The sequence below is a fragment of the Scyliorhinus torazame genome, chromosome 21 (genome assembly GCF_047496885.1).
Source record: "Scyliorhinus torazame isolate Kashiwa2021f chromosome 21, sScyTor2.1, whole genome shotgun sequence".
Taxonomy (NCBI): Eukaryota; Metazoa; Chordata; class Chondrichthyes; order Carcharhiniformes; family Scyliorhinidae; genus Scyliorhinus; species Scyliorhinus torazame.
The window spans coordinates 16,288,035-16,307,679 of record NC_092727.1 but is presented as its reverse complement, the minus strand read 5'-3'; the positions used below and the strand labels follow the sequence as shown (position 1 = coordinate 16,307,679).

The window sequence follows — 19,645 nt, the reverse complement described above, 5'->3', positions numbered from 1 at the left end:
AGAGAATACTGGTCCACCCAGTTCACAAGATAGACACCCGGGAAAAGGCATTTTTGTCCTGCCCAGAAGGACCAACACATTCTCTTCAATGGGCATCTTTCTGTGCTGTAAAGTTCGACGACTCTACGACCCTCCTCATTAGGCAACCCAAGTGGTTCTTCAAACCATTCCTGGATTATTCCTGGCCTCTATCTCTACCCAGAAATCCATGTCAAGTCTCCTCCACTTTTTGATGGGAAGAAAAACCTCCTGAATAAGGGTTCCAGGGATGAGAAACTTCAGTTGTGAGGCTAGATTGGACAGGTTGGGATTGTTCTCCTTGGAGAGCAGAAGGCGAAGAGGAGATTTGACAGAGATGTTCAAAATCATGAGGAGGCTGGACAGAGTAGACAGGGAGAAACCATTTCCGTTCATAAAAGGATCAAGAAGGTGGAGAAGGTGGTCAAGAAGGCATACAGCGTGCTTGCCTTCATTGGCCGGGGCATTGAGTATAAGAATTGGCAAGTCATGTTGCAGCTGTATAGAACCTTAGTTAGGCCACACTTGGAGTATAGTGTTCAATTCTGGTCGCCACACTACCAGAAGGATGTGGAGGCTTTAGAGAGGGTGCAGAAGAGATTTACCAAGTTTATGGGGTTAATTTAACTTTAAAAAGAAAAAGATATTTCCAATTAAGGGGCAATTTAGCATGGCCAATCCAACCTACCCTGCACAAATTTGGGTTGTGGGGGTGAGACCCATGCAGCCACGGGGAGAATATGCAAGCTTACTTGGAGTATTGTGTTCAATTCTGGTCGCCACACAACCAGAAGGATGTGGAGGCGTTAGAGAGGGTGCAGAAGAGATTTACCAGGATGTTGCCTGGTATGGAGGGCATTAGCGGTTGAATAAACTTGGTTTGTTCTCACTGGAACGACGGAGGTTGAGGAGCGACCTGATAGAGGTCGACAAAATTATGAGGGGCATAGACAGAGTGGATAGTCAGAGGCTTTTCCCCAGGGTAGAGGGGCCAATTACTAGGGGGCATAGGTTTAAGGTGCGAGGGACAAGGTTGAGAGGAGATATACGAGGCAAGTTTTTTTACGCAGAGGGTAGTGGGTGTCTGGAACTCGTTGCCGGAGGAGGTGGTGGAAGCAGGGACGATAGTGACATTTAAGGGGCATCTTGACAAATACATGAATAGGATGGGAATAGAGGGATACGGACCCAGGAAGTGTAGAAGATTGTAGTTTAGTCGGGCAGCGTGGTCGGCACGGGCTTGGAGGGCCGAAGGGCCTGTTCCTGTGCTGTACTTTTCTTTGTTCTTTAACGAGGGGGCACAGATTTAAAGTGATTTTCAAAAGAGCAAACGTGACATGAGAAAAAACGTTTCCACACAGCGAGTGGTTGGGGTCTGGAATCTGTTGCCTCGGTGGAGGCAGATTCAATCAAGTTATTGAACAGGACATTAGATGATTATTCAAATAGGAACAATGTGCAGCGGCAGAGGAATGACACAAAGTCATGATGCTTGTTTGGAGAGCCGATGCAGGCACGATCGGCCAAAAGGCCTCCTTCTGCACCGTGACAACTCTGTGATCTGACATCAGGCCTAAATATTTATTTTGGTTGGAGCCTGTGCCTCTTGTCCACCTATTACTTAAAGAAGTGTTTTAGATTTAAATTTTACTGCCCTACATGCATAATAATAATAATCTTTATTAGTGTCACAAGTAGGCTTACACTAACACTGCAATGAAGTTACCGTGAAAATCCCCTCGTCGCCACATTCTGGCGCCTGTTCGGGTACACAGAGGGAGAATTCAGAATGTCCAAATTACCTAACAGCACGCCTTTCGGGACTTGTGGGAGGAAACCGGAGCACCCGGAGGAAACCCACGCAGACACGGGGAGAGCGTGCAGACTCCGCACAGACAGTGACCCAAGCCGGGAATTGAAGCTGGGACCCTGGCGCTGTGAATCAACAGTGCTAACCACTGTGCTGCCGTGCTGCCCATAAAAAGAACCTCTAGAAAGAACTCCCTTAAGCCACTTTCTTTCACGACTGAGTAACCTTGAATTTCTCCGGCCTTTCCTGACAATTTATGGTCTCTAAAAAAAAATTTTTTAAATCGCAACACAGAAGAAAGCCTCACGTCAGGTCATAAACTGAAAGGTTGGAGCTAAAGCTATTTCCGAGGCACCTGAAGCCCAAGGTTTGATTTTATCCTTCCACTTGAACAACTCAAAGGTCAGGGAAGAACGTCATGTCCAGTTCTGTGGCTGACCACTCAACCATGATTCAACACCACAATTCCTTGACGTCACTGAGGCCCTCCATTGACGCACTGGCAATACCTCTAGAACACCGGTGCCAAGGCCAAGTTGAGAGTAAATATCATACAGAGACGGTTGGGTAAATCCTGGGGCAGCAGAGCCAACACAACATGCACTGCTTCACCCACCCTGGTCTATCAACCAGGAGCTGCTGCACAAGAATGTCAGATATCAATCGCTGGACTGTTTCTGTTGCGTTGAGACAAACACAGCTTTGAGTGACTTCCTGACACCAAACAGGCCGCTCGACACCAGCGGCCGCCAGAGTGCCCCCCCCCCCCCCTATTGACATGGGACCTCAAAAGAAATTCCGTGCACCCATTTGAAATCCTGTAGCCCCCACTGGAACACACGTCACACCCTGCAAACTGACAACAGCCCCACTTTTCCTGGGTGGCCAGCAAACGTCACCGACCGCAACCTGGGAAGCTGACACGAGCCGTGAAGTCCCAGGTTTCAACCTTGCAGGCAACTTCTGAGCAACTCTCTCCCGCTTGTGGGTAGGCCACGGACGATTGAGGCCGCGATTCTCCAAAATCCTGGCCAAGTGTTGACTCCGGCGTAAACACCGGAGTGGCGTACGCCGGCGTCAACGGGCCTCCTAGCCCAGCAATTCACCGGTGTTCAGGGGGCTACCACGGCGCCAGAGTGCTGCGCGATGCTCCGGCGCCTGCGCAGGGCCGTCTAAGCACCAGCATCTGGTGGGGGCCTACCTCCAGCAGCCCGCTGTTAGGTCCCCGACACAACCAGCGTGGTTGCTGTCTCCGCGCTGGTTGTGCCGGGGACCTAACAACGGGCCGCTGGAGGTAGGCCCCCACCAGATCACGGACACCCGCTGATCGGAAGCCCCCGATCGCAGACCTGGGCCCGTGGAAGTCTCCCCCCCCCCCCCCCGTGCTCCACCAGGACGTCCACCGCAGCCGCGGGTCCGACATCCCGCCGGGTGGTACCAGGTTGGAAGCACGCCGGGAGTTCAGCCGGTCGCCCACGGTGAATCGCCGCGGTGGCCTATTTCAGCGACCCCCGACCGGCGCCACGGCGACCGCGATTCTCCAGTCACCGGAGAATCGCGGCCCGGCATCGGAGCTGCGTGGCGGGAATTTCCCGCGCCCCTGCCGACCCAGCGCAGGCCACGGAGAATCCCGCCCCTGGTCTCTTGCTCCACAACTGGAACTTGAGGAACAGTTCAAATTGTGACTGGCCATCTAGGCCAGACCATCGCCCGAGTACTAAGCTTCTGCCCGGAGGTGTCCATTCCTGGTGGCGGCACAACCATTCATCCGGCATCTGCTGATGTCATTGACTGGGTTGTCAATCTTGACATCGATCTATAACTGCTTCCCCAGCCATTCAACTTGTTTTACTGCAACGTCAAAATCTTGAAGTGTCCCACTTTGATGTACGAAATGCTCACGGGATTTTTTTCAGTGGAAATCGTAGAACCCCCGTGAGCTAACGTTGTTGATTCTCAACTGATTCTTGCTCCTTAAGTGTGGTACATGTCAACGTGACAGTGCAAAGTCAGAGGAGAGTTTTACAAGTTTCTTCAAATCTGGGTGAACAAACATTACTGATTATGGAGCATCTCATTAAAAAGAAGATAATAAAAGAGACAATTAAGTGAATGGTCACCAAATGGTCACGGCGTTCGACATAAGATAATTTGAACAGAAGTTTTGACATCTGTTGAGCTGAAGATTAGAATGTATGAAAGTTCACTGGCTGAATGTTGTGAGGTCAGTCGTTTGTTTTACACCAAACACAACCAAGAAATAGCGAAGAATCAAACTGCTTCAAGAGCTCAGATTTGGGATTGTGGCCCATTTAGAACATCTCCTCCAACCCTGTTCATGATTGTGGCAATTTCCTGGTGTAGTGACCATAGTTGACTGCCAGCAACGTACCAATGGAGTGTGTGGCCACAGGCACGGAGATCGGCACTTCATTTCATTTGTCTTTAAGTAGCCCAAATGCAAATGAGCATCCACATACTGAGTGTAGAACAGTAAGACATTGGGCAGGCACACGCAATTTGTCCAGTCATAGTCGGGTTGGCAGAGGGCGAAAGTCTTACAACACCAGGTTAAAGTCCAACAGGTTTGTTTCGAATCACTAGCTTTTGGAGCGCAGCTCCTTCCTCAGGTGAGTGAAGAGGTGGGTTCCGCAAACACTTATATTGACAAATTCAATAATGCAAGACGATACTTTGAATGCGAGTCTTTGCAGGTAATTAAGTCTTTACAGGTCCAGACGGTGCGACTGGAGGGAGGGATAATCACAGGTTACAGAGGTGGGAATTGTCTGAAGCCAGGAGAGTTGGTAGGATTTTGCAAGCCCAGGACAGATGGTGGGGTGTGAATGTAATGCAACATGAATCCAAGGTCCCGGTTGAGACCGCACTCATGCGGGCGGAACTTGGCTATTAGTTTCTACTATAAGTTCAGGGGAGGGTGCAGTAGAAGAGGTGCACAGTTAAAGGGAGTTAGGACTGAGATAAACACTTACCCAATAGAATTGTGAGCAAGGGAAGATGAGGGAGGTGAAGTTTCTGACGAGAGACAGAATTGAGGGATACGGGGAGAAGGCAGATAGGTGGGTTCAAAACAATAAACGTGGTGAGTGTGTTGAGCTAATGGTTGCTTCCTGCTTCTCTAATTAACTAATGCCCTGCTGAAGACGACCAGTTCTTTTTTTGTGAAAATGGGGAGGAGAAGCCAATCCAGACTTCCCTCATGCATGTGCTTGTGATACATGATGGATACCACTCTCCTGTCAACCTCGTAATAAGAGACTGGCTCAGGGAAGTGAAAGATAGAGACTGTCGGGGTGGATCCTCCTCTTCAGCAGCCAAGAGTTTGGCAGAACACTCATCACAGCTTTCAATACACCCAATTTTAACAAGGATAGTCATGTACGTGTTGGGCACAACTTTGTGAATAAATACTTAAACCTCGCCCAACCCAGCACCAAAGAGAAAATCCACACCCAATAATTATTTTAAAACTAAAATCAGTGCCTTGTACTGCTCATTATAATGATTCACAGAGGAATAGGTTCTGGGATCTGTAATTTTAATGCGTTCTTAAGCCCCACCTAAGCTGTCCAAACAAGTTCTCATGTTGCGATACATCTTTTTACTCTTTCATTGATGCTGACATTTTTATTCATAGTACGTTTTATGAACTAGGCTTCAATTGAAGAAGAAATAATACCTTATAAAAAATTCACAGCAACATCTATAGAAAAAAAGGGCTGGCATAATGGAATAGTGTTTATAATATGCCAGGAACACAATAGCCAGAGTGCTGATAAAAACTAGTCGTAAAACTATTTAAATGTTGATTTAAAACAGATCGTCAACTGTAGATTCCTACATGGAAAAGGGAGAGGATTTTTTTATTGCACTATAATAGAATTTTAGTGTGTTGTCTGAGGCACAAGTTTCAAATATAATAACCAATAGTGCTGAGGTATAAGAGATGATCAGATTCCTGTCGGCTGAACTCTCCAGCAAGACCACTCAATTTGGTATTTTTTTGGTCTGTATTGTTGAGGCTTTTTTCTATTGCTGTGTATGATTAATAATATTTTCCCCGTGTCTGCGTGGGTTTCCTCACAGTGCTCCAGTTTCCTCCCACAGTCCAAAGATGTGCAGCTCAGGAGGATTGGTCATGCTCAAGCGTCCCTTCGTGTCCAGGGATGCGCAGGTTGGGTTATGGGGATAGGGCGGGGTGGATGTGGGAGCGGGCCTGGGTAGGGTGCTCTTTCGGAGGAGACTCGATGGGCCGAACCGCCTCCTTCTGCACTGTACGGATTCCATGTCAGAAACATTTCCTGCCGCCATGTTCGAAAAGCGGAGGCAGAAGAACCTCTGGAGTCCACTCCATGCCACATGGCGGAAGTTATGTTCGCTTTCAGGGCATTCTTTTGAAACATGCTCCCATTCTCAGGAGTCGCCGTGGTGTGTTACAATTCAAAGGAGGCCCTGAAGAGCATATTGCCAATCACGCAAGGTGCTAAGGGCCCATGCCTCCGTTTGCAGGGGATCCCTTGGGCTGCGCTTGCGTTTGCAATGGGTCACATTCACTGATTTCAGGAGATGGACCCGAGTGCAGCACTCTTTCCTTCTCTACTTGTGCTGATGGTGGTGTTTGGACTCCACAGTGGAATGTGGAAAGCAAGAATCACAGGACGTGTTTATATCGGCGAAACCAGTTCCTTAACCTGGTGACACTTTTTCAGAGCCACATCAGAGTAAGTACATGGGGCTATCAGGGCAAAAAGATCTATAGCATGGGGTGGAGCTGATGAGAAGTGTCCCATTCACCGCCTAGCACCGCCAAGGTATACAAACACCTCAAGCGCTTCTGTTGTACAGGTGCCAAGGTGAGCTAGTGGGATCTCATCATTCATGAATTTGTATAACCCGTGGGCCATTGAGATTCCTGGCAACATAAACGGCAGTATATTTTTATACTTGCATGTATGGAGATTACACTTTGTTATCTCTTTCATAGTCCAGAGTCAATGCAGACACACACTGTGTTAATTTCGCAACCCAAGATTACTGAACACATTGATACGTTGCTCAATACTGATTAGATCAGGGAAACAGAATCATAAAGCACAGAAGGTGGCCATCCAGCCCATTGTGCCAGCCAACATGAGGCTTGGTGACACAGCCACTCTGTAAACTACTGCAAGGCAGCAGGAATAACACTCAGGGCGATTATGTCCCCAAATTGATGAGGGTGTTAGAGAGAGGGCAGTGCCTAGCCATTGCTCAGGAAGTTTTAAGTCAGGAACATACCATGGGCAGAGTGGTGGGTGCTCACAGCCTACCTATCACCACACATGTTAGGTGTTGAAGGTAGTATCAGGAAAACTTGTCAGGAAAACACAAAGAAATTGGAATATTTTTCTGTTGGCAACATTCTTGTCATGTTATTTTAAACTGTTGGGGCAATGCGAGTGGTAACTAAAGCACGGGACAAAGCGAATGCGAATCTTTTTTAAAAATAAATTTAGAGTGCCCAATTATTTTTTTCCAATTAAGGGGCAATTTAGCGTGGCCGGGGCAGCACGGTGGAGCAGTGGTTAGTGCTGCTGCCTCACGGCGCCGAGGTCCCAGGTTCGATCCCGGCTCTGGGTCACTGTCCGTGTGGAGTTTGCACGTTCTCCCCGTGTTTGCGTGGGTTTCGCCCCCACAACCCAGAAGATGTGAAGGGTGGGTTGATTGGCCACGCTAAATTGCCCCCTATTGGGGGAAAAAAAAATGAATTGGGTACTCGAAATTTTAAAAAGAAAATTTAGTGTGGTCGATCCACCTACCTTGCACATCGTTTTGGGTTGTGGGGGTGAGACTCACGCAGACACGGGGTGGGGGGGGGATGTGCAAACTCCACACGGACAGTGACCTGGAGCCGGCATCAAACCTGGGACCTCAGCGTCGTGATGCAGCAGTGCTAACCACTGTGCCGCCATCAGAGTGAATGTGAATCTAAACTGTGGGTTTGACACGGTAATAATTCTAGCAGAACTTCAAACAAATGTTTACATAAGGTCATTTAGTAATGATGTTTACACAACCGGATCAGATTTGAATGAGTTGTGATTCAGAGGAAAAGATATGCAAGGTGTGAAAGAAAGGTGTCATTGGTAAAGTGTGAATACACTGCTTTCTTTTAAATTCTAAAAACTAAAGTATAAGAGACTAAATCAATCAACTCTGGGAGAGACCATTTCTAAAAGACACCGAGTGAGACAATGGAGAAATCAAAGGGAAAGAACATATTCAAGTAAGTACTGAAACCTTTTAGATTTCAGCGGAAATCGCTGATCAGAATCTCAGCAAGAAGTGTGAATAAAGCTAGATTTGAAAAGCCAACTGCTGTTAACCTCAGAAGGCACCCAATAGAAATCAGACACTGTGCGGTAAACGTTACTGGACTTTATAGATCTTAAAACCTACACGGTGTTGCTCAACCGATGGGGAAGATTAGCTCTGAAGGTAGTTAAATTAAGATTGTTTGGAACCGTTTTAAAATACTGGTACTATGTGATGCCATTATAGTATGTATGTATGATTCTATTTTAGTTCATTGATTGTTCTCTCTTTCTTAATAAAGATGGATTGGCCTTGATCAATTGTCCCTTAATGTCCAAATGGTTAGGTAGGGTATAAGGCGGGGTTCTTTCAGAGGATCGTTGCAGACTCAATGGGCCGAATAGCCACCTTCTGCACTGTAGGGCTTCTATGACTTGCTATAAGATCATCACAAGTAGTCGAGGACAACTTTTCTTCATGCTACACAAATTGCAAAAAGCTAAACATGAGAAACAAGAAGGCTGGAGAATGGGGATGAGGAACATATCATCCATGATCGAACGGCGAAGCTGACTCAATGGGCCGAATGGCTTAATTCTGCTCCTGTCTCTTATCTTCTAGTTGTTTCAAGTTCCCCTTTGGGATTTGAACAGCTCAGAATTTACCACCAGCCCTGCCCTTGATCTTGCCAGCCAAAATACCCAGGGGTTGGTATTGTGGGGGCCTGGGGTAATTAGCTGCGGTTCCATAGAGGACTACGCTAGGAAAGAGACAAGTGGTTAGGTAACGTGAGAGGCACTACTCCACATCGAATATTAGGCAAGGCAATGAGGCGGTACTCCATGAACTACCACTGCAGGTATGAGGATGGATCTCTCGTCATTTGCATCATTTTGCACCACTCTCTAGCCAATCAAGCTAACCGGAAGTGGGGGGGGGGGGGGTGGTGGTGGTGGTAGGGGAGGCAATAGTCTAGATACCATAGGAATCATCAATTACTGCATTTTCCCATGCTGAACAACAATTTGCAATCCCACAGCACCTTTAACATTATAGATGATCACATAAGAACATAAGAACTAGGAGCAGGAGTAGGCCATCTGGCCCTTCAAGCCTGCTCCACCATTCAATGAGATCATGGCTGATCTTTTGTGGACTCAGCACCTGACTTTTCCGTCCGAACACCATAACCCTTTATTCCTTTATTCTTCAAAAAAATATCTTTATCTTGAAAACATTCAATGAAGGAGCCTCAACTGCTTCACTGGGCAGGGAATTCCATAGATTCACAACCCTTTGGGTGACAAAGTTCCTCCTAAACTCAGTCCTAAATCTACTGCCCCTTATTTTGAGGCTATGCCCCTTCCTATCACCTACTTCCTTGGCACTCCCTCCAGAAACTTTCTGCCCCTTCAATGTCGGTTAGTGCGCTGCAAAGGATTAAACCGAGTGACAGAAATCAATGACGGCCCTGGGTTTGCCTCCTCCAATCATCGCAGCAGCAATGACAAAGGTGGTATAATTAGCCTCAACACTCCCTGGGATTTGGGAAGGAGGCAGGAGGAAAGCCGACCTGGACCCCCACTGCTATCTTGTAAATGTCCCTCAACAGAGTTCACTTTGGGAGATCAAGCGAGGACAAAACTCCGGCTCAGCTGTGATGCTCTCCATGGTCAAACAGCCCTTCAAGGTTTTAAATGTGACGAATGGGCACTCAAGTGATGAGCACTGGAGAGTGGCTGCCCCCCTTAAAGCATTCAATATAAAAATCACGGTCTTCTCGAGAAGAGAGGACACTGAACATTTTTGGGTGGGCAGTTCCAATATTTCAGAAATTGGGGGATAAACAAACCAAGGAGACTGAGGGAGATTTGGTAAATTGAAGAAGATATGACAGGGGTGTACAAAATTATGACTGGTCCCGATACGGTAGACAAAGAAAAACTGTTTCATGAACTGATGGTACAGGACTACCGGGAGACAGATTTAAGGACTTGGGCAGGAGAATGTCAGGGAGAGCTATTTTTTCTTACACAGCGAGTGTTAATCACCTGAAACTCCACATCCCCACTTCTGCTACCCTTGTGGGCAATCGATCGTTTCAAAAGTAAATTGGATGGACATTTGTCAGGAATAATCTTGAAGGGCTCCGGGAAAAGAGCAGGGGAATGAGCCTGACTGGATTTCTCCAGAGAGTTGGCATGGATCAATGGGCCGAATGGCCTCCTTGTGTGCCATAAATGACTCTATAAGTGATCAGAGGGAGAGTTACAGCGTGGGAGAAACAGGCACAAATTGATATGGAGGCAGGGACGAGCAAGACAAGGGGAGAAAGCAGCAGGGCTGAAGTTTACCTCTCAGTTTGGGGCTGGAGTGAGGCATCGAGCCAATTTTCCTCTGCCACAGAGCAATTGTGTTGCTGGGTGACACTGTAGTTCTGAAGCAACATTAATAATTGAACAGAACTCAAGGCAAGGGAGCACAGACTGAGTACATTTTTCAAGCTGAACGTAATGTTAAAGCATTCACCGGGAGGCACATGAATGTGGTTACTGCACATTCACAACGCTAAAAATATTGAGATTGCCCTTGACAACAGCATCAGTGGTCTCTTACTGTGACAGGGGCAGAAACAATCGTTGAAATAATAGATAGGATATGCCCGAAAAGATAGCAGGAAGAGCAGTTGCAGAGTTTGGGAAATAGCTACATCGCATTGCAAAATGACAATTTAAACGGTTTGCTTCACAATGAGATAATTCTGAATTGTTTGCTTTTTCATTCACTCTTTCACGCAAAAAAAAGCAAACATTCATAAATACCTCAACACAGGGCACATTGTTCAGCCTTCAATACGCTGATTATCTGCAACAAATTTCATGGGAGTTGCAATTCATTTCTGCATCAACCAACTGAAAGTCAATTAAATGTTTTTAAATAAACTTTTCAAATAGTCTAGGTTCTGATTCTGATAAAATAAGCAATTATTGTCCAAATGAGCAGTATGTTCTCAATGTCTGCTCCTGACAGACGATGCTGCATTTCAAATTCATAAAATTGCTCCACTCCTCCCACGCCAATATTGCTACAACAAAAAAAGGGGCAATAGCCAAACTCTTGGTGGTCTCTCGACACCAAAGCCCCAAGTGCTTACAGGCCCATTGCAGAGCGCCAAGAGCATCTCCCCCACCACCTCTGAAAATGCAGCATTTCTTCAATAGTGTACTGTAGGTCCTGGCTCTGGGTCACTGTCCGTGTGGAGTTTGCACATTCTCCCCCACAACCCAAAGATGTGCAGGGGAGGTGGATTGGCCACGCTAAATTGTCCCTTAATTGGAAAAATGAATTGGATTCTCTTAACTTTATTTTTTTTTTAAATAGTGTACTGTAGGAATTGGATTAGACCATGTCCTGGAGAGGGGCTTAAACGTCCAGTCATGAGTGGTACCAACTGAGTGGCCCAAGCAAGTCTCGGATCGTGTTTTCCGGGTCCTTAGGGGGGAGGGGGAGCAGCCCCAAGTCGTGGTCCACATTGGCACCAACGACATAGGTAGGAAAGGGGACAAGGATGTCAGGCAGGCTTTCAGGGAGCTAGGATGGAAGCTCAGAACTAGAACAAACAGAGTTGTTATCTCTGGGTTGTTGCCCGTGCCACGTGATAGTGAGATGAGGAATAGGGAGAGAGAGCATTTAAACACGTGGCTACAGGGATGGTGCAGGCGGGAGGGTTTCAGATTTTTGGATAACTGGGGCTCTTTCTGGGGAAGGTGGGACCTCTACAGACAGGATGGTCTACATCTGAACCTGAGGGGCACAAATATCCTGGGGGGGAGATTTGTTAGTGCTCTTTGGGGGGGTTTAAACTAATGCAGCAGGGGCATGGGAACCTGGATTGTAGTTTTAGGGTAAGGGAGAATGAGAGTATAGAGGTCAGGAGCACAGATTTGACGTCGCAGGAGGGGGCCAGCGTTCAGGTAGGTGGTTTGAAGTGTGTCTACTTCAATGCCAGGAGTATACGAAACAAGGTAGGGGAACTGGCAGCGTGGGTTGGTACCTGGGACTTCGATGTTGTGGCCATTTCGGAGACATGGATAGAGCAGGGACAGGAATGGATGTTGCAGGTTCCGGGGTTTAGGTGTTTTAGTAAGCTCAGAGAAGGAGGCAAAAGAGGGGGAGGTGTGGCGCTGCTAGTCAAGAGCAGTATTACGGTGGCGGAGAGGATGCTAGATGGGGACTCTTCTTCCGAGGTAGTATTGGCTGAAGTTAGAAACAGGAAAGGAGAGGTCACCCTGTTGGGAGTTTTTTATAGGCCTCCTAATAGTTCTAGGGATGTAGAGGAAAGGATGGCGAAGATGATTCTGGATATGAGCGAAAGTAACAGGGTAGTTATTATGGGAGACTTTAACTTTCCAAATATTGACTGGAAAATATATAGTTCGAGTACAATAGATGGGTCGTTTTTTGTACAGTGTGTGCAGGAGGGTTTCCTGAAACAATATGTTGACAGGCCAACAAGAGGCGAGGCCACGTTGGATTTGGTTTTGGGTAATGAACCAGGCCAGGTGTTGGATTTGGAGGTAGGAGAGCACTTTGGGGACAGTGACCACAATTCGGTGACGTTTACGTTAATGATGGAAAGGGATAAGTATACACCGCAGGGCAAGAGTTATAGCTGGGGGAAGGGCAATTATGATGCCATTAGACGTGACTTGGGGGGGATAAGGTGGAGAAGTAGGCTGCAAGTGTTGGGCACACTGGATAAGTGGGGCTTGTTCAAGGATCAGCTACTGCGTGTTCTTGATAACTATGTACCGGTCAGACAGGGAGGAAGGCGTCGAGCGAGGGAACCGTGGTTTACCAAGGAAGTGGAATCTCTTGTTAAGAGGAAGAAGAAGGCCTATGTGAAGATGAAGTGTGAAGTTTCGGTTGGGGCGATGGATAGTTACAAGGTAGCGAGGAAGGATCTAAAGAGAGAGCTAAGACGAGCAAGGAGGGGACATGAGAAGTATTTGGCAGGAAGGATCAAGGAAAACCCAAAAGCTTTCTATAGGTATGTCAGGAATAAGCGAATGACTAGGGAAAGAGTAGGACCAGTCAAGGACAGGGATGGAAAATTGTGTGTGGAGTCTGAAGAGATAGGCGAGATACTAAATGAATATTTTTCGTCAGTATTCACTCAGGAAAAAGATAATGTTGTGGAGGAGAATGCTGAGCCCCAGGCTAATAGAATAGATGGCATTGAGGTACGGAGGGAAGAGGTGTTGGCAATTCTGGACAGGCTGAAAATAGATAAGTCCCCGGGACCTGATGGGATTTATCCTAGGATTCTATGGGAGGCCAGGGAAGAGATTGCTGGACCTTTGGCTTTGATTTTTATGTCATCATTGGCTACAGGAATAGTGCCAGAGGACTGGAGGACAGCAAATGTGGTCCCTTTGTTCAAAAAGGGGAGCAGAGACAACCCCGGCAACTATAGACCGGTGAGCCTCACGTCTGTAGTGGGTAAAGTCTTGGAGGGGATTATAAGGGACAAGATTTATAATCATCTAGATAGGAATAATATGATCAGGGATAGTCAGCATGGCTTTGTGAAGGGTAGGTCATGCCTCACAAACCTTATTGAGTTCTTTGAGAAGGTGACTGAACAGGTAGACGAGGGTAGAGCAGTTGATGTGGTGTATATGGATTTCAGCAAAGCGTTTGATAAGGTTCCCCACGGTAGGCTATTGCAAAAAATACGGAGGCTGGGGATTGAGGGTGATTTAGAGATGTGGATCAGAAATTGGCTAGCTGAAAGAAGACAGAGGGTGGTGGTTGATGGGAAATGTTCAGAATGGAGTACAGTCACAAGTGGAGTACCACAAGGATCTGTTCTGGGGCCGTTGCTGTTTGTCATTTTTATCAATGACCTAGAGGAAGGCGCAGAAGGGTGGGTGAGTAAATTTGCAGACGATACTAAAGTCGGTGGTGTTGTCGATAGTGTGGAAGGATGTAGCAGGTTACAGAGGGATATAGATAAGCTGCAGAGCTGGGCTGAGAGGTGGCAAATGGAGTTTAATGTAGAGAAGTGTGAGGTGATTCACTTTGGAAGGAATAACAGGAATGCGGAATATTTGGCTAATGGTAAAGTTCTTGAAAGTGTGGCTGAGCAGAGGGATCTAGGTGTCCATGTACATAGATCCCTGAAAGTTGCCACCCAGGTTGATAGGGTTGTGAAGAAGGCCTATGGAGTGTTGGCCTTTATTGGTAGAGGGATTGAGTTCCGGAGTCGGGAGGTCATGTTGCAGCTGTACAGAACTCTGGTCCGGCCGCATTTGGAGTATTGCGTACAGTTCTGGTCACCGCATTATAGGAAGGACGTGGAGGCTTTGGAGCGGGTGCAGAGGAGATTTACCAGGATGTTGCCTGGTATGGAGGGAAAATCTTATGAGGAAAGGCTGACGGACTTGAGGTTGTTTTCGTTGGAGAGAAGAAGGTTAAGAGGAGACTTAATAGAGGCATACAAAATGATCAGGGGGTTGGATAGGGTGGACAGTGAGAGCCTTCTCCCGCGGATGGATATGGCTGGCACGAGGGGACATAACTTTAAACTGAGGGGTAATAGATATAGGACAGAGGTCAGAGGTAGGTTCTTTACGCAAAGAGTAGTGAGGCCGTGGAATGCCCTACCTGCTACAGTAGTGAACTCGCCAACATTGAGGGCATTTAAAAGTTTATTGGATAAACATATGGATGATAATGGCATAGTGTAGGTTAGATGGCTTTTGTTTCGGTGCAACATCGTGGGCCGAAGGGCCTGTACTGCGCTGTATTGTTCTATGTTCTATGTTCTAAGTGAGCACAGTAAGAAGTCTTACAACACCAGGTTAAAGTCCAACAGGTTTGTTTCGAATCACTAGCTTTCGGCACACTGCTCCTTCCTCAGGTGAAGGAGCAGTGCTCCGAAAGCTAGTGATTTGAAACAAACCTGTTGGACTTTAACCTGGTGTTGTAAAACCTCTTACTGTGCTCACCCCAGTCCAACACCGGCATCTCCACATCAAGCAAGTGAGGATAGAGGATTTCCTCTGATGGGTTCCGAGAAAAATATATTAGGCAAGTTCACGGTGTCAAAGGTCAGTGACCCACTGACACCTCCAGATAAGAGCCTGAATATCCATCCTTATTACAGAAAGAGACACGTTACTGTTTGAAGAGATCACAGGAACTGTCCTCGATCTGTTAAATTTTATTCTGCAAGGGCAGCACGGTGGAGCAGTGGGTTAGCCCTGCTGCCTCATGGCGCCGAGGTCCCGGTTCGATCCCGGCTCTGGGTCACTGTCCTTGTGGAGTTTGCACATTCTCCCCGTGTTTGCGTGGGTTTCACCCTCACAACCCAAAGATGTGCAGGCTAGGTGGATTGGCCACGCTAAATTGCCCCTTAATTGGAAAAAATGAATGAGGTACTCTAAATTTTTTTTTTTTTTAAATGTTAAAAATTTATTCTGCATCTCACTTGCGTAGCTATCAAAATCACGTACCAATATTTTCCAGGGAAACAGGCAAACATGATAGGACTTGAAAGTAAAAGCCCCTTAAGTGGCAAAAAGAAATACTGGCAGCAGGTGGCCTACTGGCTGGAGCGTTAATAATCAGCACCGTGGAGTGTTACCCTTCCTCTACGATTAACTGATCTCAGCCTGAAGGAGGACTCTCGACAGGCGAGAGCACAGAGCGAGCCTCTCTCTAAAGTCTCTGATCAGACAGTTGAAGAGTGAGTGATCGCAGGCAAGCATGCAAAACAGGAAATGATACCCTTTCAGCCAGCGAAGCTACATACCGCACAGGGTTCATTACACGTCCCTGCTGCTCGGAGTAATCTTGTGATCCGGCTCCACGTCATGGGCCAATTTACTTAGTAAATCAGAGCAAAGTGGAGGAATCTAATGCTGGGCCACCTCTGAACCCCACCTCAAAGCTCTGGGCTGTTGCACTCTGATCCTCAGCCCCAGCAACCCCGACAAAGATTTCAAACGGCGGTTTTGTGTGCCCCTGCCGTGCGGAGTGCATACCTCGTTTTCGCCGCCAGGGAGGGACCGGAGCATGCTGTGATAGCAGGTGGCAGAAGCTCTCTTAAGATTTAAACTGTTCGCTTCTGGAACGGGAAGGAACTCTTCAGGCACGAGCGTCCATTGAGAAGAGGGACAATTAAAAAGCCAGAGTGTTGACCAAGTGGACTGACTCTGCCAAAGCCCCTCCATTCACACTCAGCAAAGCATTAAATGAGAGTGTGGGGAAGTCAGAACTTTCTCCCATAAATGGCTTGCCTTCTGGACAGATGGTTAGCTTATGAACTAACTTCTTCGTAATATAGAACTTCCAGCTCTTCAGAAACTTTTTTTTTTAAATTACGATTTAAAATTAAATATTTTCCTGAAGAGGCCTGAAATACAGTATGATTGTGTCCTTTGCGCCTTCTCCCCTCGACATACTTCATCTCCTGGTGGAGGACAAACTTGAATTTACATGGGGCAGAATTCTCCACTTCCGCGACAGCGGAATTGCGAATCGCGATCAGGTGGAGAATCGGGCGTCCGGCCAAAAGAGAGGTCCACGCCCGGTGCCGATTCAGGATTCATGCCCCGGTCCCTCCCTGGCGGCGAAAACAAGATATGCACTCCGCACGGCAGGGGCACACAAAACCGCCATTTGAAATCTCTGTCGGGGTTGCTGGGGCTGGCTGCGGGGAGTGACTTGATGCCAAGTCCGTAGACTTGGAGTGTCCCCCTCCGGATGAGTGGCCTTGCTCAGTTCGCCATTGCTGCAGTCTGTTTTTAAACTCACCCCTTTGGTGCTACTTACAGGTTCCTGGTTGCTCACACCGGGTGTGAGTACTGTCTGTGTCCTTTAAATGCTCAGAAGGCCTTTGATCATCTGGGAGCCCACCCAGGCCAACCCTCTGGACACCCTCATACCCCAGCAAGGGCCAAGCTCAATAAGGAGCCCACCAGGTGTTGGCACCCCTTAGAAGCGTTGCCCCATGGCAGAGGAAGCGGGGATCAGCAGAGCTCACCTCAACCAGAGGACACCTGCACCACAGCCTGTCGACCCTTCCTTGTTCTCTGCCCCTCTCTGGCAGAGACCACACCAGACCCCCAATCCTACGGGTCACCAGCTGTCTTCTCCTGGTCAGACCTCTGCCATCTCCTCCCAGGTGATGTTCGGGAGGGCAGGCACGAGTCTGTGGCCTACACTGGGGAAGTAACTGTCCCTCCTCTCCCTACTGGCATGGAGCTGTGGGTCCACCTCGGACTCCTGATCTCCGGGAGAGGGGGTGGGACGTGGGCAAACACAGCAGCTATTTCTGCACTTGGTGTCTTCCCAAAAGACAATCAGTTGAAAGACTAGCAATGGTGCTGTTGACGGCAACCAATGCAGGATGTGGGAATGCACACTGGCCTTCTTCAAACAGTGCCATGGGATCTTTAATGTCCATCTGACAGGGCCACGGGACAACCTCTGACAACGTACCACTCCTTCGGCCCAAAAGTGTTGGCCTGAATTACGTCTTCAAGTTCTTCCGTGAGTTTGAACCCGTGACCGTCTAGACTAAAAAGTGGGAGTGCTGCCAACTGAACCACAATAACACTGAATAGCCACAGGCTAAACCTCGGAACCGTACGGGTGGCACGGTCGCACAGTGGTTAGCATAGAATCTACCGTGCAGAAGGACGGCATTTGGCCAATCGAGTCTGCACTGGCCCTTGGGCAGAGCACCCTGCTTAAGCCCATGTTGAGTGAAGCACTGTTGGTTCACAGCGCCAGGGAGCCGGGTTCGATTCCCGGCTTGGGCCACTGTCTGTCCCGAGTCCGCGCTCCGTGTATGCGTGGGTTTCCTCCGGGTGCTCCAATTTCCTCCCACAGTCCAAAGATATGCAGGTTCGGTAGACTGGTTATGCTAAATTGCCCGTAGTGTCCAAAACATTAGGTGGGGTTACGGGGGGGCCTTAGTTGGGTGCTAGCTCAGAGGGTTGGTGTAGACGCGATGGGCCGAATGGCCTCCTTCTGCCCTGTAGGGATTCTATGTTCTAAGTTCCAGGGAACTATTGAGAATGGAAGTTCCATGGTATCATCACCAACTTTACAATTTGCTTTGTTGGCTTTTCCAACTTCTGCTGCAATCAGGATGCCTCTTCAAGCCATTAAACTTAAGTTAATCAAAGTAAGGACAGCCGCTTCTTATTTCTTGAACCTGCTTGTAAGCTGAACATCTGTGCCAGGTGTTTTCATGCATTATGGAGCTGTGTGGGTCTGTTCGCCAGATGTGGCGGACAGACAGTGGAGGAAATTGATAACAAAAACTAGAGTGGAACCACTTACCAAAGATCTCTCCATTTTTGGCATACTCAGTCACAAGATACAGCATGTTTTTGGTCTCCATCACCTGTTAACACAAGAGGCAGTAAGTCATATATAACAGTCACAACACGATTGTTGTGTTTCACTCAAAAAATCTACTGGTGTTGGGGACCTTAAGAATCCTGAAAATACACAATGGGAGAGCAAAGCCCTGTAATCAGGGTCTTAAGAATCCATAGAATGCCGACAATATAGGAGGCCATTCTGCCCATCGGGTCTGCATCAATCCGTTGAACGGGCACCCTAGGTAGGCCCACTCCCCCATCCTGTCCACGTAACCCCACCTAACCTGCAGACACTAAGGGGTAATTTTACCATGGTCAATCTGCCTAACCTGCACAACTCTGGTCTGTGGGAGGAAACCGGAGCACCCGGAGGAAACCCACACAGACACGGGGAGAACGTGCAGACTTCGCACAGACAGTCACCCGAGGCCGGAATTGAACCCGGGTCCCTGGCGCTGTGAGGCAGCAGTGCGAACCACTGTGCCTCCAGTGCTTCATGGACCTTCAATCCTAACCCCACAAAATCGTTATCCTGTTTTGTCTAAGAACCCAGAGCAATAGTTACGAGAGAGCTTTGAGGGAGAGAAAAAAATATGTCTCTGCCATTTTTAATCTTGAACCTCAAGCTCCACGTTAAATTCCTAACATTACCGCTAGTCAGATAATTCTGCTCAATTAGTCTTTGCACCACAGTGGCAAATTCTTACACTTTGCTGACATGGACCTTTCAATGGGGAGTGAGGGAAGCGCATGACGAATTCCAAGTTCCAAAGTCCACCCGCTATTCAGACCTCCCACCATTGTTCAATCCTGATGCACCACGGTGAAACAACTTGGTGTCAAACTGAAGTGAAATGTTCCCTGGTGTCTTAAAAATAAGTTATTAATAATCAGCACGCTTCGGGATATCCCCTGCAATGTGATGAATCATCGAGGTCAGCGGCCGACTTTCAGATCCTCTGTTAATGTAATTTGGAATCCAGCCAGCGGGAATATGTGAAGGAGCCCTGTAATATTAACATCAGGTGGTGACAACAATGGCGTACAGGTTAGGGAAGGGGACATTGGAGGCCGCGTCACAGTCGAGTGCTGTTTAATA

At 47.7% G+C, this 19,645-nt stretch overlaps 1 protein-coding gene across 4 annotated transcripts in view; it reads right to left on the bottom strand.

Annotated features, from left to right (window-relative positions):
- LOC140398199 (serine/threonine-protein kinase SIK2-like) overlaps nt 1-19,645 on the bottom strand; it is a 164,965-nt gene that overhangs the window by 81,503 nt on the left and 63,817 nt on the right. For all 4 annotated transcript variants that reach the window (XM_072486562.1, XM_072486563.1, XM_072486564.1 and 1 more), the window contains exon 3: nt 18,503-18,566. In XM_072486562.1, the coding sequence (XP_072342663.1) occupies nt 18,503-18,566 (64 nt within the window). The remainder of the gene's footprint in view (nt 1-18,502; nt 18,567-19,645) is intronic.